Source organism: Eumetopias jubatus, unplaced genomic scaffold (assembly GCF_037043125.1).
Source record: "Eumetopias jubatus isolate StellerSeaLion01/CBP00866 unplaced genomic scaffold, mEumJub1_p1.0 scaffold_10, whole genome shotgun sequence".
Taxonomy (NCBI): Eukaryota; Metazoa; Chordata; class Mammalia; order Carnivora; family Otariidae; genus Eumetopias; species Eumetopias jubatus.
Window position 1 is genome coordinate 84,249,205 of NW_028274816.1, and position 18,295 is coordinate 84,267,499.

An 18,295-nucleotide genomic window follows, 5' to 3' on the forward strand; every position below is an offset into this window, starting at 1 on the left:
TTAGGTGTGTTAGAATATATTCAAGAGATGCGAGAAATTCTCCAAAACTTGCAGAATAGGATACAGAAAGCGAAGCAGAATATAGATGGAATTTCTCAGGCCATGAAAGTGAGTGAGCGGCAAGGCGCGGAGCAGGGCTTCATCAGAGGCCCAGGAGAGGGTTCCAGGGAAAAGGGGCCACACAGAGATGCTCACAGAAAGTGCCAAAGGCAGCAGGAACTTGCTGTTTGAGGCTCTGGATCACACAACAATGTCAAGGTGGCCCCAAGGCAGGGAAGTCCCAGGCCAGTCTGCAGAATTCAGGTCTGTTCTGTTCTGTTGAGCTCAGCAAGAGTGTTTGCAGGGTCCCCTCTGTGCCAGGCCAGAGCCAGGGACAAGGGGCGGGAAGGTGCACGGAGTCTCAGCCCTGCTCAGTGAAGCACTGAGGTGACTTTCACTCAAGCCCAATCCAGAAAATGGGGGGAGATCCCCCACAGCAGTTCAGTTGCCCCCACAAAAGGGACTCGTCCCTACTGGGCCTGCTATGTGGAGCTAAGGACCCTCCCCCCAGCTCTGACCATCCACCCCTGGGCCCGGGCACCTTCCCAGGGTGACTCCCTTGGGCCTGGTTGGGTAAAGCCTTCCAGCGGTCTCCTGGCCACCCCAAGCCCCTGACTGGTTTTAAGGCAAACGAGATTCTCTGCTCAACCGTCCCTCTGGGGCCCCGAGGTCTCTCCGAGGGACCAGGACATTCGCATCGACGAGCAGGCAGTGAAGCGGTGAGAACAGGCATTTTCCCCAAATGTTCTCCTCACTCCCACCTTTTCCCTGCAGGACTGGTCAGCCAACCCAATGTTTGAGAGGAAGGACAATAAGAAGGAGGCCCTGCTGGATTTGGATGGAAGGGTGGTCAACCTCAACAGGCGCTACACTGCGGTCAAGGAGGCCGGCCTGAAGATCCAGGCCATGGTCACGGTAAGGACTCGCCCACAACGGGCCTCGAGGGGGCACTCACTGTTAGTAGAAGAGAGACAACCAGAGATGCCATAAAAATGACTTTAGGGTCATGGAAATTCTACTATCTTTAATCCGGGAGTCTTATTTTCAAGAAGCAGACTATCCTAAGCGGACACTCTTGCGATGAGTCTGCCCTCCTCCGTGCTAAGGGGTCAGCACCCCCTACCCTGCACAAAATCGGTATAGGCAAGTGACATCTCTGTACAAGGTCAACACATCTTGTTTCCCTGAGATACACGGTGCGAGGGCGGGTGCTGAGTGAGTATCCGGTGTCCTTCACGGTTTCCCGGCCAGAGCGTGAGGGGGAAACAAAGCGTGTAAATGCAAGTGAGGAACATGCAATGTGCATGCATGGTTTAAATCAGGATGGTGCGGTCACACACACGTACTGTGCCGCCGAGAGCGTAGGTCAGCAGCAGTGGGCCTCTGTCCCCGCTGGCACGTGCCGAGGGAGGAGGCCAAACGCTCGCCAGGCGCCCCTGGGACTGCTGCCTGGGTTCCTGCCAGTGTGGGCGTTCTCATGCCCTCATGCCTTCCTCACTTGGCAGCCGTTTCTATCCAGCTCGCATGTTAGCTCATTTCTGAGGCAAATGTGAAAGGTGGAGTTCTGCATTGGCCTGAAAAAGAGAAAATTCTCCCTTGAGCTCAAGATATTTTCAGGGCAGTTTTGGGGGAGGTTTCCCAGTGCTTGGTACAAATCATGGATGTGGACTTCAATGATGGGTCATCACCCCCAGACAGCCCGCAGGCCCAACTGGGTGGGAGGTGTGTCACTGGCTGTTCTCACGGTCCAGCCATTGCTTGGAAGGTCATTGCCCCAGTGGAGTGACTTGACTGGACCAAAAAATATTTTGTCTCGTTTTCAGATCCTCCTCCTTCCCCCTTTGCCATGGTACCAAAAGGTTCCACTAAATGAAAATGGTCAAATGCAAACATATTACTCGGAACAATTAACAGATTAATCTGTTAACGCTCTCGGATGTGTTGGAAACAGGGCACAGGAGAGAGAAATTGGGCTAGGCTAAGGGAAAGGTTCACAGCACAGCAGTGCAGCCCCAGGACAGGCGACGAGGCAGGGCAGCAGGGAACAGGAGCCTAGGAGAAGTAGAGGCCAGCAAGCCGACAAGACAAGGCTTTGTCGTCATATTTGCCAGAGTCCTCTATGCACATGATAGTTATTTAAACCATTTCTTTGTACCTTGCACTGAAGTTATTTAAGCCTGTGTCTTCTTTCTTCTGTTAGAAGATAACTGCCCGAGGGTGCAGACTGAGTCATATTCATCTTTGTGTTCCCTGTGGCACTCGGTGTCTTACGGATTCATCCATCCCATCATCCACACATCCATTCACTCATCATCCATCCATCCATCTATCCATCCGTACATCCACCCACTCATCCACCCATCTATCTATCCATCCATCTGCCCATCCATCTATCCATCCATCTACTGTCTATCCTCCCAACCACACGTCCATCCACACATCCATCCATCCATCCATTGATCCATTCATCTCTCCTTTCATCCACACATCCATCCATTCATCCACCCATCCGCCCACCGATCCATCCATTTATCCTCCTATCCACAAATCCATCCACCCATCCATTCATCTCTCCTTTCATCCACACATCTACCCACCCACCCATCCATCTGTCCACCATCATTCCACCCACCCATCCATCCATTCACTAGCTCCTGCTTTGTCCTCAGCCTCCTGCTGCATGCTGAGACACAATGGTGGAAAGGACAGTCAACACCTGTCCTCACGTAGCTTGACCTCAAAGGGAGGTACAGACTAGACACAAATAAATAAAATCATTCAGAGTTGTCATCTGTGCCATGGTAGGCACAAATAATGGATTGCTAGAGGGAATACGGATGAGAGGCAGGGACAGAAGCCAAACCTGAGATGAATGGGGGGAGTGGTGAAAGAGGGCTTTCCTTTGTGAGGAGGTGACATTTGGGCTGAAACCTAGAAGAAGCCAGACCTGGCAATAGTGGGAGGGAGCAGCCTATGCAAAGACTCTGACATAGGAAAGAAAAGCACCCGGCACATTTGAGAAGCAAAAAGCAGCCCTGTGTGTCTGGAGTATGTAAGCAGGGACAAGAGTAGCCCAGAGAGTCGCCAAGTGAGTTGGTCAAGGAGTGAGCGGGGGACCCCGTGAAACAGCAGCTGACTGTGCGGTCCTGTTTGCAGGAAAATGCTGAACTGTTCAGAGCAGATACGACGAGCCAGTCCTGGAAAGACTACATCAACTATGTTGACAACATGGTCCTGGACGAATTTGACCATTTCATCCGCAAATCTCTGAATTACTTCATAGACAACATGGTCTTGGATGTGAGTTATAAATATAAGATATGCATATATTTGTGCTATAAATATGGTGTTATAAAGATAAGATAAAGTCTACCTTGGAATCTATAGTTTGTGGGCTCCTGATGAAAGACCAGGCTATCATGTTACAAATAACCAGACATTAGAACCTGCAGAGGGTGAACTATGTGCCCTGGCTTTAAGACTGAAAAGTCCTGTATCCCAGGACCCTCTTTAGGCCCCAGCACTCAGGACATCTGGTCACCTTCAATCTGCCCCACCATAAATCGGCTATAGAATACATAAATGGTCCTACCTTGTTGCCAGGTGAGGGAAAGCAAGCACCACTGTCCCCTACTCAAGTGGATTGATCAGGGGGCACCCTCCTGTCAGCAACATCAGCTACTAACCTACTCAACCCTCATGGGGTCCGAGGGGTCCGTGGGGTCCCTGGAAGTGTAAAGCAGGTCAGCAAACGATGTGCTGGTTAATTTCATTCTGGCATTCTCCGGCATTCTCCATGGGGGTGAGCCCTCTCCCACCCATGTCTTTTTCATTACAATAATTCCCAAATGATTTTGAATACTGCCAGTAGGAGAAGATCAAAGATCCCCCAGCCCCTCTAGCGCACCCGCAGGAAAGATGGCGAGGACAGCAAGACGCCCTTGTACGAGCCGCAGAGGATGGGTGATTCATGCCTGAGCCCAGCGCATGTGTCTCAAAGGCCAGGTGTCACCAGACAATCACAGACCTGAAATTCTGTTGATGAAAGTTGTCCTTACTACCAACCACAAGGCTCATCAAGCAACCCACAATGATGCAAAGTGTCAGCAAGTTCAGGAATTTATAGTTAATTAGTCACAATCGAAACCATGACGAAACCCTGATGACAAAATGTCCCTCTCCAAAAATCCCAGGGCGTCCCCATATTCGTAAGGGGCCTGGCAGCAGGAGCAGACCCCTGACGGAGAGGTTTTAGAAAAGCCTGGTCATCTGAGTTTGTGACGATTGACCTTGTGTACTTAGCAATTCACTCGGACGCTAGCAAACACCATCCCTTGGTCATGGAGAAAAACCCGTGGGTTCTTGAGTCAACTGCCCATGGGGCCGTCATGGGACTGTGTGTGGAAGATTAGTAGCGGTGGAGTGGATCTCATGGCCACCGGTGGGCCTTGGCCCGCACTTTGAGAATCACTGGAGTGTCGGACTAACCTCCATGAGGTCACCTGACAAGTGAGGCCAGCACCCTCAGCCTCGCAGCCTCGCGAGGACGCTCCAGGGGCAGACAGGGTTACTGGGCGTACCTACTTTACGAATGGGATCCTCCCGTGGCTGTGAGGGTTGTCCTTTCTGGAGCACTTGAAAGCCGGCCTGCCTCCCGTCCAGCTCCAGCATCTCACAGCAAGTCATTTTAGGGGCTCGATGAATTGGTCACGAGGCAACTTTGCCATGAAAATAAAAAATAAGAGAGACATTAAAAAGATCACAATGAAACCTGAAAAAAATGAATAGTATTAATACTTAATGTCTTCCTTCGTGATGAAAGGTATCCGTTTTCCAAATACTTGGGGGCAGACTGGTAACCGAGCATGGGACCTGTGCTCCTCCCTGGCATATTCCCTCGTGGATGTGGATGGGCACCCAGCGTTCCATGGGAAACAACAGGAGAAAGCCGACGCTGTCATGCTCTTGTCGCTGAGTTTTGTCGCATTGTGACTGATGCGTCAGGGTACAGGATAGTCTAGCGTGCAATCTGGCTGTACCTGGTCTTGTTTCACGCTCCCAGAAAGTTCCCCACTGTGTTTTCGATCAGGCTGATACACGTAGTTGTTATCCGCTGTCATCCACTATGAGGGCTAGCTGAGATTTCGACCGTATGATAAAAACGTGAGTGCCTCCCAGAACCTTGTCAGTGGAGACCCAAAACCAAACCGTCAACTGGTTCTTTTATCTTTTACGGCGGAATTGTTTCACTCTCGATTAGTTATGCAGCGAGGATGCTCACGGTGGAACTCTAGAACGTGAGCGTTGTGCTTTCTGGAGCATGGTGACACCCGTCCTGCCCAGCCATGACCCCACCAGCGCCTGGGAGTGAGCCAGCCGCCGCTCCCACGCCTCCTATGTTACTGGCTTAGATCACAGTAACCCCAAGAGATGGGGACAGTTGGTGTCTCTGTTCTATAAAACGATTATCCTCATTTTATGTATCTGGGGAAACTGGGAGGGCAAGTGTCTCGCCCAAGGCCACGCGGCTGGTAAGTACCGAGTGGACACAAGCTTAGCACCAAGGCCATGGGCTCTCCCCTGCACTTCCGTGCGTGTGCTGGCCCCCTCCAGCCTCTCTGGTTCCTGCTTGGGGGCCCCTGGCGAAGCGTGCTTTCCCACGTGGACCCAGCCAGCCCCAGCCAGCCCGAGTCAGCCCTGGCATGCTTCGAGAGAATATCAGGGCCTTGGGAGTGGTTCCACGGAGCTCGAGGCATTGACCCCGGGCCGGCCTGTTTCAGGAGAGCGTGGCACCACTCCTTGAGGTCCGCATGGAGCTAGACGAGGACGGGCTGGTCTTCCATCCATCCCTGGAGATGGGCGCGGACCATGGCTTCCTGGCGCTGATTGAGGGCCTGATCAATGACATCTACAACGCAGCCAAGCTCATCCCCCGGCTGGCCAGGGGCCAAATGAGCTACAAGGTCAGTCCAGGCTTCCTTGCTCCAGCTGCCTTCCCAACTCAGCAGTGCCCCATCAGTTACCTTTTAAATGCCGATGGCTCTGAGTGTGAGGAGCCGCCCAGGGGTGTCTATCAGGTCCTCAGGACGCCAAACCGCGTTTCCCTCCCCACTCTAGAAATCCCGCCCTTCTTCCCAGACTGGCTTCTCCTAGTCGGCATGGTTTTCATTCCCACTGCTGGCCAGAGCGTGCTGGTACCCATTTCCTGGTGTTTCACTTGCTTCTGTGAGTCAAACGCTGTGGTCCCCTCAGCACGCAGGCATTTTGACAAATGTGCCCTCGCTGGCTTGTGCATCCAGGTACCTTCGATACATGAAGTACCTATAAGCAAAACAGATCAGATTCTCCGGACACAAAAGGTGTAAGAAGTTTTGCTTCCCCGAAGGGAGGTCTTTGGAGGTGTGTGTGTCGGAGCATTGTTTGTAAGAGTGAAACAAAACCTGGAAAAGACCTAAGTGCCATCAAACAGGGGAGCTGGTTCAACAGATGCAGGCCCAACCTGACAAAGTGTCTGCATGAGTCACCGGGAGAGGTGCTGGCGGCAGGTTATGGTTTATCAAGTTGTGGAACAGTGTTCAGAATATGATTTCATTCATTGAAACAAACAAAAATCTGTCTTCCAATGATATGCTCCAAATTGCTAGGAGTGCTCCCTTCTGGAAACAGGATGGGGGTAAGGAGGGAGGGGGCTCGGACAAGGGGATGCAAAGAGGTTTTGATTTCAAATACTTCTGCGTTGCTTGAGATTTTGGATAATAACAGGCATGAATTATTTGCAACATTTACAACAAGAGGCTCTATACTGTCAGGGAGGAAGGTATATGTGTGCCTGTGCGTGCGTGTGCGTGTGCGCGGGGAGGTGAGTGCACAGAGGAAATCCCTCGCAATGTCAAGGACAGCTTCCCAGATCAGCTGAGTGTACACTGGCTGAGTCTTAAAGGGTGGGAGGGGGTTTCCAGGCAGACGGTGTCAGGCCAAGGGGATGTGCCTGGATGAAGCGTTCCAGGGTCCAGAATAGAGTTCGTCACCAGAGATCAGCTCAGGTATGGACGTGGGACCCGGTGTGCTCCGGAGTCTGGCAGGATGCACGTCTGGAGCTCCTGCAGCCCCCCGTGGGCTCTGAGGGGATCCACCTGCTGATGAAGACACAGGTGGGGGAGTTCAGAGCAGAGCAAGACAAGGGTCCTGCCGATCATGCCATAGCCCAGCCTGTGCACCCCCCACACCAGCCTCACTTGAGCCCATGGGATCTTAATTTGCAGAGGTGGCTGAGTGGCTGTGTGGAGAGGTCAGTGCCACGGAGAGAAAAGTTAATGCTGCTCACAGTTCCCATAGAAACAAGAGGCCTGGCAGGTGGTGAAGGGCCACATGGGGTCACAGCAGGTGCAGAGGTGGGAGTGAGGGGCAAGCCCAGGCCAGAGCCTTTCCAGAGGTTTCTGCAGGAAAAGGCAAGGCAGGTGGGGGAAACTGCTAAGGACTAGCCAGTTTGCATTAATTGGCGACTCCGGGCTCCAGGGGTCACCTGCAGTTATAGGGTACCTGACCCTGGGCCAGTTAGGGTAGGAGGAGTGTTGGATAAAGCAGCGGGCGGGGGGGGGGGGGGGTGTAGCCTCAGGGCTGGTTGGTTTGCATATGAAGGGTATGCTCCCTTCTGAGCTCTTCCTCTCTCTCAGAATTGGCTGGTCAGTCCCCAGAAGGGCAGTGTCTCCCATCCAGCAAGAGTTTTTAAGATGTCAAGGCATCTTAAGATACAGAAAATAAAAACCATAATGAATACACACACCCCACCTCGAGATTCTCCAGTTCCATGACTCAGGGAGTTGTCTTGTTGCTTAAACCAACTTGGGTTGGGTTTTCTGTCACTCAAAACTCAAAAGATTCTGTCCAGATCAGGCCTCCCCAGTTTCCTGCTCTAACCATCCGTGGTAGACTTCCTTTAGTTCCTCAAACATCTGCTTCCTCCCAGCGCAGGGCCTTTGCATGTGCTTTGCTGTTTCTCTTGCTCTTTGCCTAGCCATCCATCAGTTCTCAGAACAACGGTCACTTCCTCAGGGAACATTCCCCAACCTCCTCCCTGCTATGCATTAAAGCAAGGCTCAGAGTCTGTGATTTTTTGAGGAATGCCTAACCCCACGCCTGGACCACACCCTCCATGTGACCACCCCCTCATGTGGCACACACAACAGGTGCCAAGTTACTCTTGCATGAATGAATCAGTGTGCGAGCCATCCTGGAGTCTACCGGACAAAAGTCACATTCAACATAATCCTCTCTCGGGAGAACATGGCCAGTTGGCAAACTGCTCTGTTTTCCGTCTTGAGAGTTAGCAACACTTCCACCGGCAGAGAGACACCCTCCAGGGTGGAGAGATCCAATCAAAGCCGTGACCACAGGCCAACGCTCGCCGGTCTGCTTCTCTCCTGCCCCCTCGCAGGCAGACCTGGAAGACATGACAGACCTCATAGAGATGAGGGAGGAGATGTCCAACCTGGTCATCAGCGCCATGAAGGAGGCCGAGGAATACCAAGACTCCTTCGAGAGGTACTCCTACCTCTGGATGGACGACCCCCAGGAGTTCATGAAGAACTTCCTGATCTACGGGCACACGGTCACCCCGGAGGACTTGGACACCCGGGCCGAAGAGACCCTCTCCAAGGCGCCACCCAGCCTCACCCAGTTCCAGCAGCAGGTGTGTGTGCAGGCTTCCTCACCCCTGCAATTCCTGCCCCTTCCTCCGGGGGTGGGGGCTGCTCACTGGGCTTGAGTCAAACCTTGGTGAATGGCTTCTATTTTTTATTTTTTAAGACTTCTTTTTAAAGATTTTATTTATTTATTTGAGAGAGAGAGAGAAAGGGGAAGAGAGAGCATGAGCGGGCTGGGGGGCGGGGAGGAGAAGCAGGCTCCCCACTGAGCAGGGAGCCCCACGTGGGACTTGATCCCAGGACCCTGTGATCATGACCTGAGCCGAAGACAGACGCTTCACCGACAGAGTCACCCAGGCGCCCTGGGTGAATCGCTTTTTAAGTGTGGGTTTTATTATTATTCTGGTCTGGTGCCTCCCAACAGAGCAGATGACTGCCATGGAAGAGAGTTTGTGACTCACGGGTTCCAGGAGGTGGGGGCACACGTGGCCCCACAGGGCCACGGGGGAAGCACCAGGGTCAGTCCCAAGGCAGAGGGACAGAGGGGAAGGCAGGATCCACAGCCCGTGTTGTGGTTTTCACGTGAAAGATAGGGCCTGGGATTGGCGAGTTGGAGTCATGTTGGTGGACTCCGGGCTGTAGGGGTGGCCCCTCGTTGTCTGGTCCCTGGCCCTGGGGTGATTAGGGTGGGGAAATATTGGCCCCGAGTGCAGAGAGGGCGGTTGGGACGCAGGCTCTGCGTTGGTCTGTATACGAAAGACGGGCTCCCTGGGGCGTGGTCTGCTCTTTCTGGGAGGCCGCCAGCCCTGGGAGGGGCAGGCCCAGCAGGGTCAGTGGGGCCCCGGGCGCCAGAGCATCGGAAAGATGGAACGCAAGACAACAACCACACACACCCTTCCCCACGCACGGTGAGAGGGAGACGCCCATGAGCAGAACCCATGGGGGAGACAGGCGGGGGTGGGGGCGGCTGGGGGAGCCGAGAGCCTGCAGGGTGCAGAGCAGCGTGGAGAGGCCTGGGTTCGGGGTGCCCGAGGTTGCCGTGACCACATTCACCTCTTGAGCTCCTGGCCTGTTCTTCAGAAGCCCTGCCGGCCTTGCCCGAGGCCGTCCCCTTCCGACCGGCTGCCCGAGCTGGGGCTGGGCTGCGGGGCTGCAGGGGTCCCAGGGGTGCTGGGAGGAGAAGAAGAAGAAGTAACCTGTGGGCAGGGCCGCCCTCCTCCCGGCGCGGCCCGACAGTGAGCAGCGGCCGTGTTTTCCAGATCGATTCCTACGAGAAGCTGTACGAGGAAGTGGCCAAGTGTGAGAACACCAAGGTGTTCAACGGCTGGCTTCAGTGTGACTGCCGCCCCTTCAAGCAGGCCCTCCTCAACATCATCAAGCGCTGGAGCTTGATGTTCAAGCGACACCTGGGCGACCACGTCATCAACAGGTAGGTGCCCGGCCCCACAGCCCATCCTGCCGTCCCGACCTTGACCTCGCCTGAGGAGAAACACGCCTTCGTGGTGTCAGGGGGGCGCTCCTGCCGGGCAGGCATGGGGGTGAAGGTCAGTGTTGGGGTCAGCAGGGCCCCCCCCCCGCCCCTGTCCAGGGTGGGTCCCAGTAGACAGGAGTCACCTGGCTGTGAGTGGACGCCCCGGGCTTCGTGGGCCCTACTCATTGAGCACTTCCATGTCTGCAGCCGCAAGGGCGGCAAGGCCACCTGACGTGTCGCCAGGGGACAGGTGACCGTTCTATCAGCGGCGGCGGTCAGGGCTGCGAGGGGCCAGGAGGGAGTGCAGCCTGAGCTCCGATCGGGAGGCCAGCTGGAGTGGAGCTGGTGGGGCGTAGGGTGGGGGTCAGGAGCAGGTGTCCTGAAGAGGACAGGAGCTCTCCCTTGCTCAACAGGGCCCCACAGTATAACTGGGGAGTGCCCCCCGCCCCCCCCAGACAGGCCTCACCCCCACCATGGAGGCTGACACCCCTCGTGGGGGCCTCTCGTTCAACAGCCTGGCTGACCTGGAAGCCTTTATGAAAGTCACCAGGACAGGCTTAACCAAGACCCTCAAGGAGGGGGATTACGACGGTCTCGTGGAGGTGATGGGTCATCTGATGAAGGTCAAGGAGAAGCAGGTGGCCACCGACAACATGTTTGAGCCCCTGAAGCAAACCATCGAGCTGCTCAAGACCTACGGGGAGGAGATACTGGAAGAGACACACCTGAAGCTGCAGGTGGACAGCTGCCGGGCGCCGCGCCATCCGGGGGAGGGGGGGCGGCGGGGGGGAGCAGCCCAGGGCTGGGGGGTGGGGGGCTCTCCGGGGAAGGTGGGGGGGGAGCCAGCCCAGCGCCGGGGGCCTTGCCGCTGGAGTCCAGGCTGTTGTGCCTGGGGACAAGGCCTCTCACATGGGACCCCGGCAGGATAGAGCTCCTCCTGTGGATCCAGGGATCCATGTGGAATGTCGAGGTGGGAGAAGGCTCCCTGCAGAGGAAGGGACAGTGAGGTGGCCTCTAGGGTGAAGCCGGTGGTTCCTCCATTGAATTGTTGAATTAAAAATGCCCTAATATCCCACACCTGCCCCCAAGGACGGGTCAGCCCTGGGTGCAGGGGGGCAGTGGACAGAAAGCGGGGCTGGTGGAGGCCCTGCAGAGGTTAGGGACACAGCAGTGGGGCCGAAGCAGGGGCCAGCTGCCGCGGGAGCTCACCTGGAAGGTCCATGTGGCAGGGCTGGCCCAGGCAAGGTGGCAAGGAGGAGGGCAAGGGTCCTGGAGCCACAGCCCGGCCACCCCATGGAGGGTCCCCCTCATCCCTTTCTCGGCTCTCTGCCCTGCTCTGGATCCGGGCCAAGACCCTGCGGCAGAGGGGGATGGCGGGGGTGCGGGGCGGGGGGGCCGAACCGGGAGGCGCTGCCCGGGGTCCTGCTACCGGGCCGGTGGCCGCCCCTGCCGCCCTGCCCAGGGCCGACAGAGGGCGTGGATGTGAAGGGTGTGTGGCCCGGCCCAGGGGCGACGGGTGTGAACCAGGCTTTGAATGTCCTGCGGCCCACAGAATGTTAGCTCATCATAGAGGAAAGGGAAACCCCTGTCTTTGTTTTGTGGGCAAAGAATTCGTGGGCTGAGATTCTTCCTCTTCAAAATATTTTGTGATCAGAACTCCAGTATTTGCTCAAGTGCAGACAACTTAGAAAGTACAAAAACCCGTCTGATTGTTAAAGTCGTTCTGGCAAAATTACAGAAATGGGGGACAGGCCAGTGGTTGCACCTGTCGAAGGTCCGCCTCCCGGGGTGCCGGGGGCAGGGGGGGGCACGCAGGACTCTCCGTGCTACATTTGCAACTGCCTGTGAGTCCGTACTATTTCACGATGGAAAGTGTTTAAAAGAACAGGAAAAGGAAGGGATCACGGCCTTTGTCTGCTGCAGGAGCTGCCGGAGCAGTGGACAAACACCAAGAAGCTGGCGATCCAGGTGAAGCAGAACGTGGCACCCCTGCAGGCCAACGAGGTCAACATCCTGCGGCGGAAGTGCCAGCAATTCGAGGTAGCGCTGCCCTGGCAGGCCGGACCACGTTGCCCCCGGGAGGACGGGCTGTGGCCGAGGAGGGTGACACGGGCACCTCTCCCACAGCTCAAGCAGCAGGAGTTCAGAGAGAAGTTCCGGCAAGAAGCCCCGTTCAGCTTCACTGACCCTGACCCCTACAAGTCCCTGAATAAGGTATGTCGGTCAAGGACCCCGGTGCCCTCCCAGCCTCTCCTCGAGCTCTCGTCCTTGGCCTGGAGGGGCCTGGCCTCGGGGCCGCACGTGTGCACAGGTGTCCACGCACACCCGGGTGGCCTCCGCGCTGTGGGGTGCTGCTCGGCCGAGGGTCCCAGGAGTGGGAACACACTCCAAGCCCGGCGATCCAGCCTAGCTGCTCAGCCCCACTATACCTCCTTCGTCCCTGGCTCCTTCTCACCCAGTGGCTCCCTGTCACCTGGCCTGGCACTCACCTCTGTGCCGTTGTCTTCCCCTCCCTGGCCACCGTGTGCAGCGCGTGGCCGAGCCCCACCATGTCCCCTTCTGTTCCCGAAGTTAAGTCCACAACCAGTGTCCAACGTACAAGCACCACCGGTCTGGGCCTGACAACTCTCGCGGGGGAGTGTGTGAGGCACGCGGGCACGAGCACAAAGACCCCAAGATGCCCTTCAGGGTCCCCTGCACGTGCCCTCCCCCAGACTCTGCTCTTCTCACATGGCTTCGAAGCCACCATTCCCAAACATCCTCCCCATTCGTCAGGGTCATTTTCTCACGTCCCATTCTCCCGGCCCCGCGGGAAGGCGCACGGTCTCTCCTGGAGCCCACAGGGCCTGGGCTGGGTTCTTCAGGGATCCGGTGTGAGCTTGTTTAGGAACCGGGTCCGTGCGTGCGAAAGGCCTCCTGGAGCCGCCCGCACACACAGGGAGCCCATCTTCACATCCCGCACCCACGTACACACACACACACACACACACATACACACACACACAGACACGCACTCGGCCCCGAAGCCCCCACTCTCACTCCCCTCGTTTGGAGTGACTCTTGCTTCCCTCCTTTTATCTAGACTGTTCTCATTTTCAAAGCAATCAAGCATTAACCTCCTTAATGTTTAATAAGGCAAAAAACAGGGGGTGAGAATTGAGTCATCCTGAACCTCTCGGGAGGAAATCGGGCATTCGTGCCGGGTCCGTTAAAGTCACTTCTCACGCCTGAACTCCCAAAGCTGGAGCGCTGGCCGTGTGATGGAAGGAGGGGGCTGTGGAAGGCGGGAGGGGGTGCGCGCTGCTCTCCTCGGCCAGGCACACAGTTCCCGCCGGTCGGTGCGCGGGGTCGGAACACAGCACCCGGCCGGCGAGCACGCGGAGGAGGTCCACCGGGAGGCGGCGGAGGGCGAGAGGGAGGCCAGCACTGAGCGTGAGCCACGCTACTGACCGCCCACCTCGCCCGCCCCCAGCAACAAAAGAGCATCGCATCCATGGAGAGCACCATGGAGGCCCTGTGCAAGTCTGGGAGCCTGTTCGAAGTCACAGTCCCAGACTACAAGCAGCTCAAAGCTTGTCACAAAGAGGTCCGCCTGCTGAAGGAGCTCTGGGACATGATCGTCATGGTGAGGGCGATGGCGGGCTCCCGGCGTGGGCGGGGCGGGCCAGCACGGCGGGGACCCAGGGTGGGGGGCCAGGGGAGGCCCTAGGTCACACTCTTCTTGGAAAGGAGGGTAGCGCTCGAGCACCTGTTGGCTTCGGCCGGCCTCTCCTCCCAGCTCCCCCGTTTCCAGAGAGACATTAGCTCTTCCCTCTTATTATCTCCAATGAACTGCAGAATCTCTGTCAAATCCTCCTCTCCTCCAAGAGAAACCGTTATGACTTTATACAGAACTGGATTTTCTCTGTGAGCTACTCTGGGGAGCACTGCCCTCCTGGCGTTGATCGGGGTTCTCCCCGCACACAAGCATGCTCCGCCTCTCCGTTTGTCCTATTTTTTTCAGTACATCATAGTAAAATGTTGAACATGTCTTCCTTCTGACCACACCGAGCCTCTTGCAGAGAGGAAAGAGAGCGTCGCCGAGTCACAAGCTCTGTCCTCGAGAGAGAGGACAGACTGGAGCCTCTTGAGAGTTACTTTCTCTCAAGGAGCTGAACACGAGTCTCTTGTGTGTGAGGGACATTCCAGAACAGAGTCGGTAAAGCCAGAGAGGACGGGTGGCTGCCCGTGCCCTGGATAAACAACAGTCCACACAGACTAGAGAATAAAGCCTACGTTTCCCAGGAGTTAGCATTTACAGCCAGAATATTTCGAGGAAAATCCTCTAAAACACACTGCCCAGGACACTTTTATGAAAATAGCATACAGAATAAGCTACAACCTAAAAAAGCCACTGACTCGGTACCCACGGGGCATTAAGGTTTCGTGTCTTAGCATCTTCAAGGCAGGTCTCCTGCAAAGTCACCTCTCTTTGCCTTCATGCAACAAGTAGGCTTGTCCAGCCCGGGCCTCCAGGCCTCGAGGATCTGTGCCAACAACCTCACTCCGTCCATCCCAGCTTCACATCCATTTCCAGCCCACACCAAATTGAAGACCGCAGGCCTTGTGGCCTTCCATCTCCACTGTTGGTAGGGTTCTTCCCGGGGACATTCTGTGTCCTCGAGCTTCTTCTAATACATGGTCATGCGTCAGTATAAGCTAGGTTACTCTGCACTAACAAACAGCCCTAAGAAGACCTCTGTGTAGTTCACAACAAAAGTATATCTCTCTTTCATGCAAAGTCCACATGTTGGTTCCAGGCAGCCCTTGGGCAGCCCCTCGTTCCAGGCTGTGTAGCCCCGCGCATTTCTGTGACTGCGAAGGCCGTCAGGGCTCCGAGTCGAGCACCGGCAATTAAGTGCTCTCTGCCCCAGAGTGCCAGGCGTCACTCACGTTTCCCTGGTCGAGGCAGAATGGCCCCACGACGGAGTAGAGGGGCCTGGGTCCTGGTGAGCAGTAGCAGCACCCTCCACGGGATTCTGCCAAAATAGAGTTGAACTGCTGACTTTCGAGTTGTATCTTTGCAACTGGGCTTTCCCCCCGTGTCCGTCCACCATACCACCCTCTGTCCGCAGTCCTGCATGCTCCCCAGGAGCCACGGCAGTAAGGGGACACAGATGTCTTCCGCAACCTCCAGTGAGTGTTTCCCCCTCAGGTGAACACCAGCATCGACAAATGGAAGACCACCAAGTGGAAAGATATCAACGTTGAGCAGATGGACATAGATTGTAAGAAGTTTGCCAAAGACGTGAGGTCTCTGGACAAGGAGATGAAGAGCTGGGACGCCTTCGTGGGGCTGGAAAACACCGTGAAGAACATGATCACATCCCTGAGCGCCGTGAGCGAGCTGCAGAACCCCGCCATCCGGGACCGCCACTGGCAGCAGCTCACACAGGCCACCCAGGTACCACCCCAGGCGGCCGGTGGGCCTCGCCATGGGATGGGCTGGCCCTTGGCTGTTGAAGCTGGGTGTGGGCAGGGCTGGCTTTGGGCGCTTGTGACCTGGGCTGGTCACACGGGGTGCTGCGCTCAGAGGGCACCCATCCTGGCTGGAGTGTTCTGCTGCTGCCATCTGGGCATTCTTAATTTAAAGATTTTATGTATTTATTTGAGCGAGAGAGAGTGAGAGAGAGAGAGAGAGCACGAGCAGGGGGGAGAGGGAGAAGCAGGCTCCCCACCGAGCAGGGAGCCCGATGTGGGGCTCGATCCCGGGACTCCAGGATCATGACCTGAGCCGAAGACAGATGCTTAACTGACGGAGCCACCCAGGCGCCCCAATTCTTAATAATTTTTTTAACAAAGGGCCCCATCATTTTCATTTTGCACTGGGCCTCGCAAATTATGTAGCCAGTTTTGGTTGTAGGTTGACTGTCCATAGGGTTCAGGAATTTTGGCTTGGATGAACATCTCCCCTGGCTTCCCCCATGCCCCCCAGGAGCACAGAGCCCTAGTGCCCAAATTTTCCCAGGGGTATCCCCTAGTTGGGGGAAGGGGGTGTTACCGGCATCGACATCCCCAGGAGGCAAATGGGAACACTCCCCACTGTCAGAAAACATCGAACAAAACTTTTGAACAGCTACTCTTCAGAGAGGTCCCCCAGAGGTGCCACGGATACAAAGAGAGTGAGAATAGAGCCTCTGCCCTCAGGGAAGCAGAGAGAAGAACAGCACGTGCGATGATCGTGTTCCAGATGCTGAGCGGGGATATTCAGCGGAGATTCTAAGAGTTTAGAGGAGGCGTCGCCTCCAAGAGGAGGGAAGAACAGAAAAGGTTTCGGGAGCATGTGGAGTGTGGCTTGAGGCTTGGGGGAGAGAAACACAGGACAGGCAGAAGGGCTGGGCTGTCTGGAGTGCTTGAGCACTGAGCTGGACAGCAGGCTCGTGTGCCCCATCCAGGTGCCCCGGGAGAGACCCCCAGCCAGTGATGAAAAAGCAACTAAAATGTCCCAGCCGAGGACTTAGTGAAACCCAGGCAGATGTTCTCCCAAATGTGATGGAGAGACACTTGATTCTCCTCAGTTAGTTAAACCAGTCTCCACGGGGGCTCAGAACCAGTACTCGGAAGTGTTGATGTGAGGGCGAGACTGTAGGAGAGGGGTTGTCGAAGGGGTGTGAGGACTGGGTAGCCCTGGGCACCTGCTCCTGTTACCAGAGCAACAGTGCCCGAGACTCAGCTGTGCCTGCTATTAACACAGCATCAGTAGCATTAATCCCTGAGCCTAACGCGTCAGCGTCCTGGGGCTGCCACAACAAAGAACCACAAACAAGGGGCTTAAAACCACAGACACGTATTCTTTCGTGGTTCTGTGGCTGCAGGTCTGCAATCAAGGTGTGGGCAGGGGTCCCTCCCTCTGAAGGCTCCTGGGGACAGTCATTCCCTGCCTCCTCCAGCTTGCAGTGGCCCCAGGCATCCCTTGGCTTGTGGCTGCATCCCTCCAATCTCTGTTTCTGCGACCACGTGGCTTCCTTCTGCATTTCAAATCCTCCTCTCCTCTCCTCTCCTAAGGACGGCTGTCATTTAGGTCCCACGTGGATAATCCAGGATGATCTCAAGATCCTTAACATCGGCCAAGACCCTATTTCCAAATAAGGTCATATTCTGAGGTCTGGGTGGGCAGGAACTTGGGAGAAACAGTTCAAAGCACTATGGGCTTTGCTTTTACACAGTGTTACTGGGAGGAAAGTCAAGTCTTGGAGAAGTGGCTCACCCAAGTCATGGAGCCAGGAAATGGCAACACAGAGCTTCTTCTACCGCTGGCTCTCCACAAAGGACAAAGATGTCCATCCACTACAAATGACCTCAGCTGGAACATCCCTATTTCTCCCCCAGGTGAAATTTGAAATGTCAGATGAGACCACCCTGGCAGATTTACTGAAGCTGAACCTCCACAAATACGAGGACGAGGTCCGAAATATCGTTGACAAGGCTGTGAAAGAGTCTGGGATGGAAAAGGTATTTTTTTTTTTTTTTTTTTTTGTCGACAGCAAAATATGTTCTGTATGGGATGATGCTGAAGCAGGCCCACCAGCCCAGAGCCTATGAGCATCTCGTTTCATGTGGGGTCCGGCAGTTGCTCAACACAAAAACAAACTTTGGTGGGCTTTCCCTTAACCAACCCACGAAGGAAATCTTGTAAAAAATTTCCAGACTATATTACTGGAGAAAGGACCCTCCTGGCTCCAGCTCTGTCTCCTGCATGTGATAGTATGCACATTGAAACACGCCCTGAACTCTCTCCTCTCCTGGAGCGCCCTTGTCTGTGATTTTGGAAAAGAGGCTGAAGGAGTCAGGGTAGGAGGACTGGCCATCAGGGTGGGTGATGAGCCACTGTTTGGGACAGTCCCAGGACACAGGGAAACTCGAGAGGGTTCCTTCTGCAATTCAGATCTCTCTCCTCACCTGTTCGGTGAGTGTGAGTCTTCACATTTTGGCTTTCTTCCCTTTTTTTATTTTTTATTTTTTTAAAGATTTTATTTATTTATTTGAGAGACAGAGAATGAGAGAGAGAGAGCACGAGAGGGAAGAGGGTCAGAGGGAGAAGCAGACTCCCCGCTGAGCAGGGAGCCCGATGCGGGTCTCGATCCTGGGACTCCGGGATCGTGAC

The 18,295-nt window shown here is 55.4% G+C and overlaps 1 protein-coding gene across 1 annotated transcript in view; it reads left to right on the forward strand.

Moving 5' to 3' along the window:
* Positions 1-18,295, forward strand: part of DNAH17 (dynein axonemal heavy chain 17) — a 96,099-nt gene that overhangs the window by 19,547 nt on the left and 58,257 nt on the right. Inside the window, 12 exon segments of the mRNA XM_088028108.1 lie at positions 5-108; positions 814-954; positions 3,196-3,339; positions 5,820-6,002; positions 8,474-8,728; positions 9,941-10,110; positions 10,667-10,889; positions 12,076-12,192; positions 12,280-12,366; positions 13,625-13,777; positions 15,347-15,595; positions 17,521-17,643. Coding sequence (XP_087884234.1) covers positions 5-108; positions 814-954; positions 3,196-3,339; positions 5,820-6,002; positions 8,474-8,728; positions 9,941-10,110; positions 10,667-10,889; positions 12,076-12,192; positions 12,280-12,366; positions 13,625-13,777; positions 15,347-15,595; positions 17,521-17,643 — 1,949 coding nt within the window.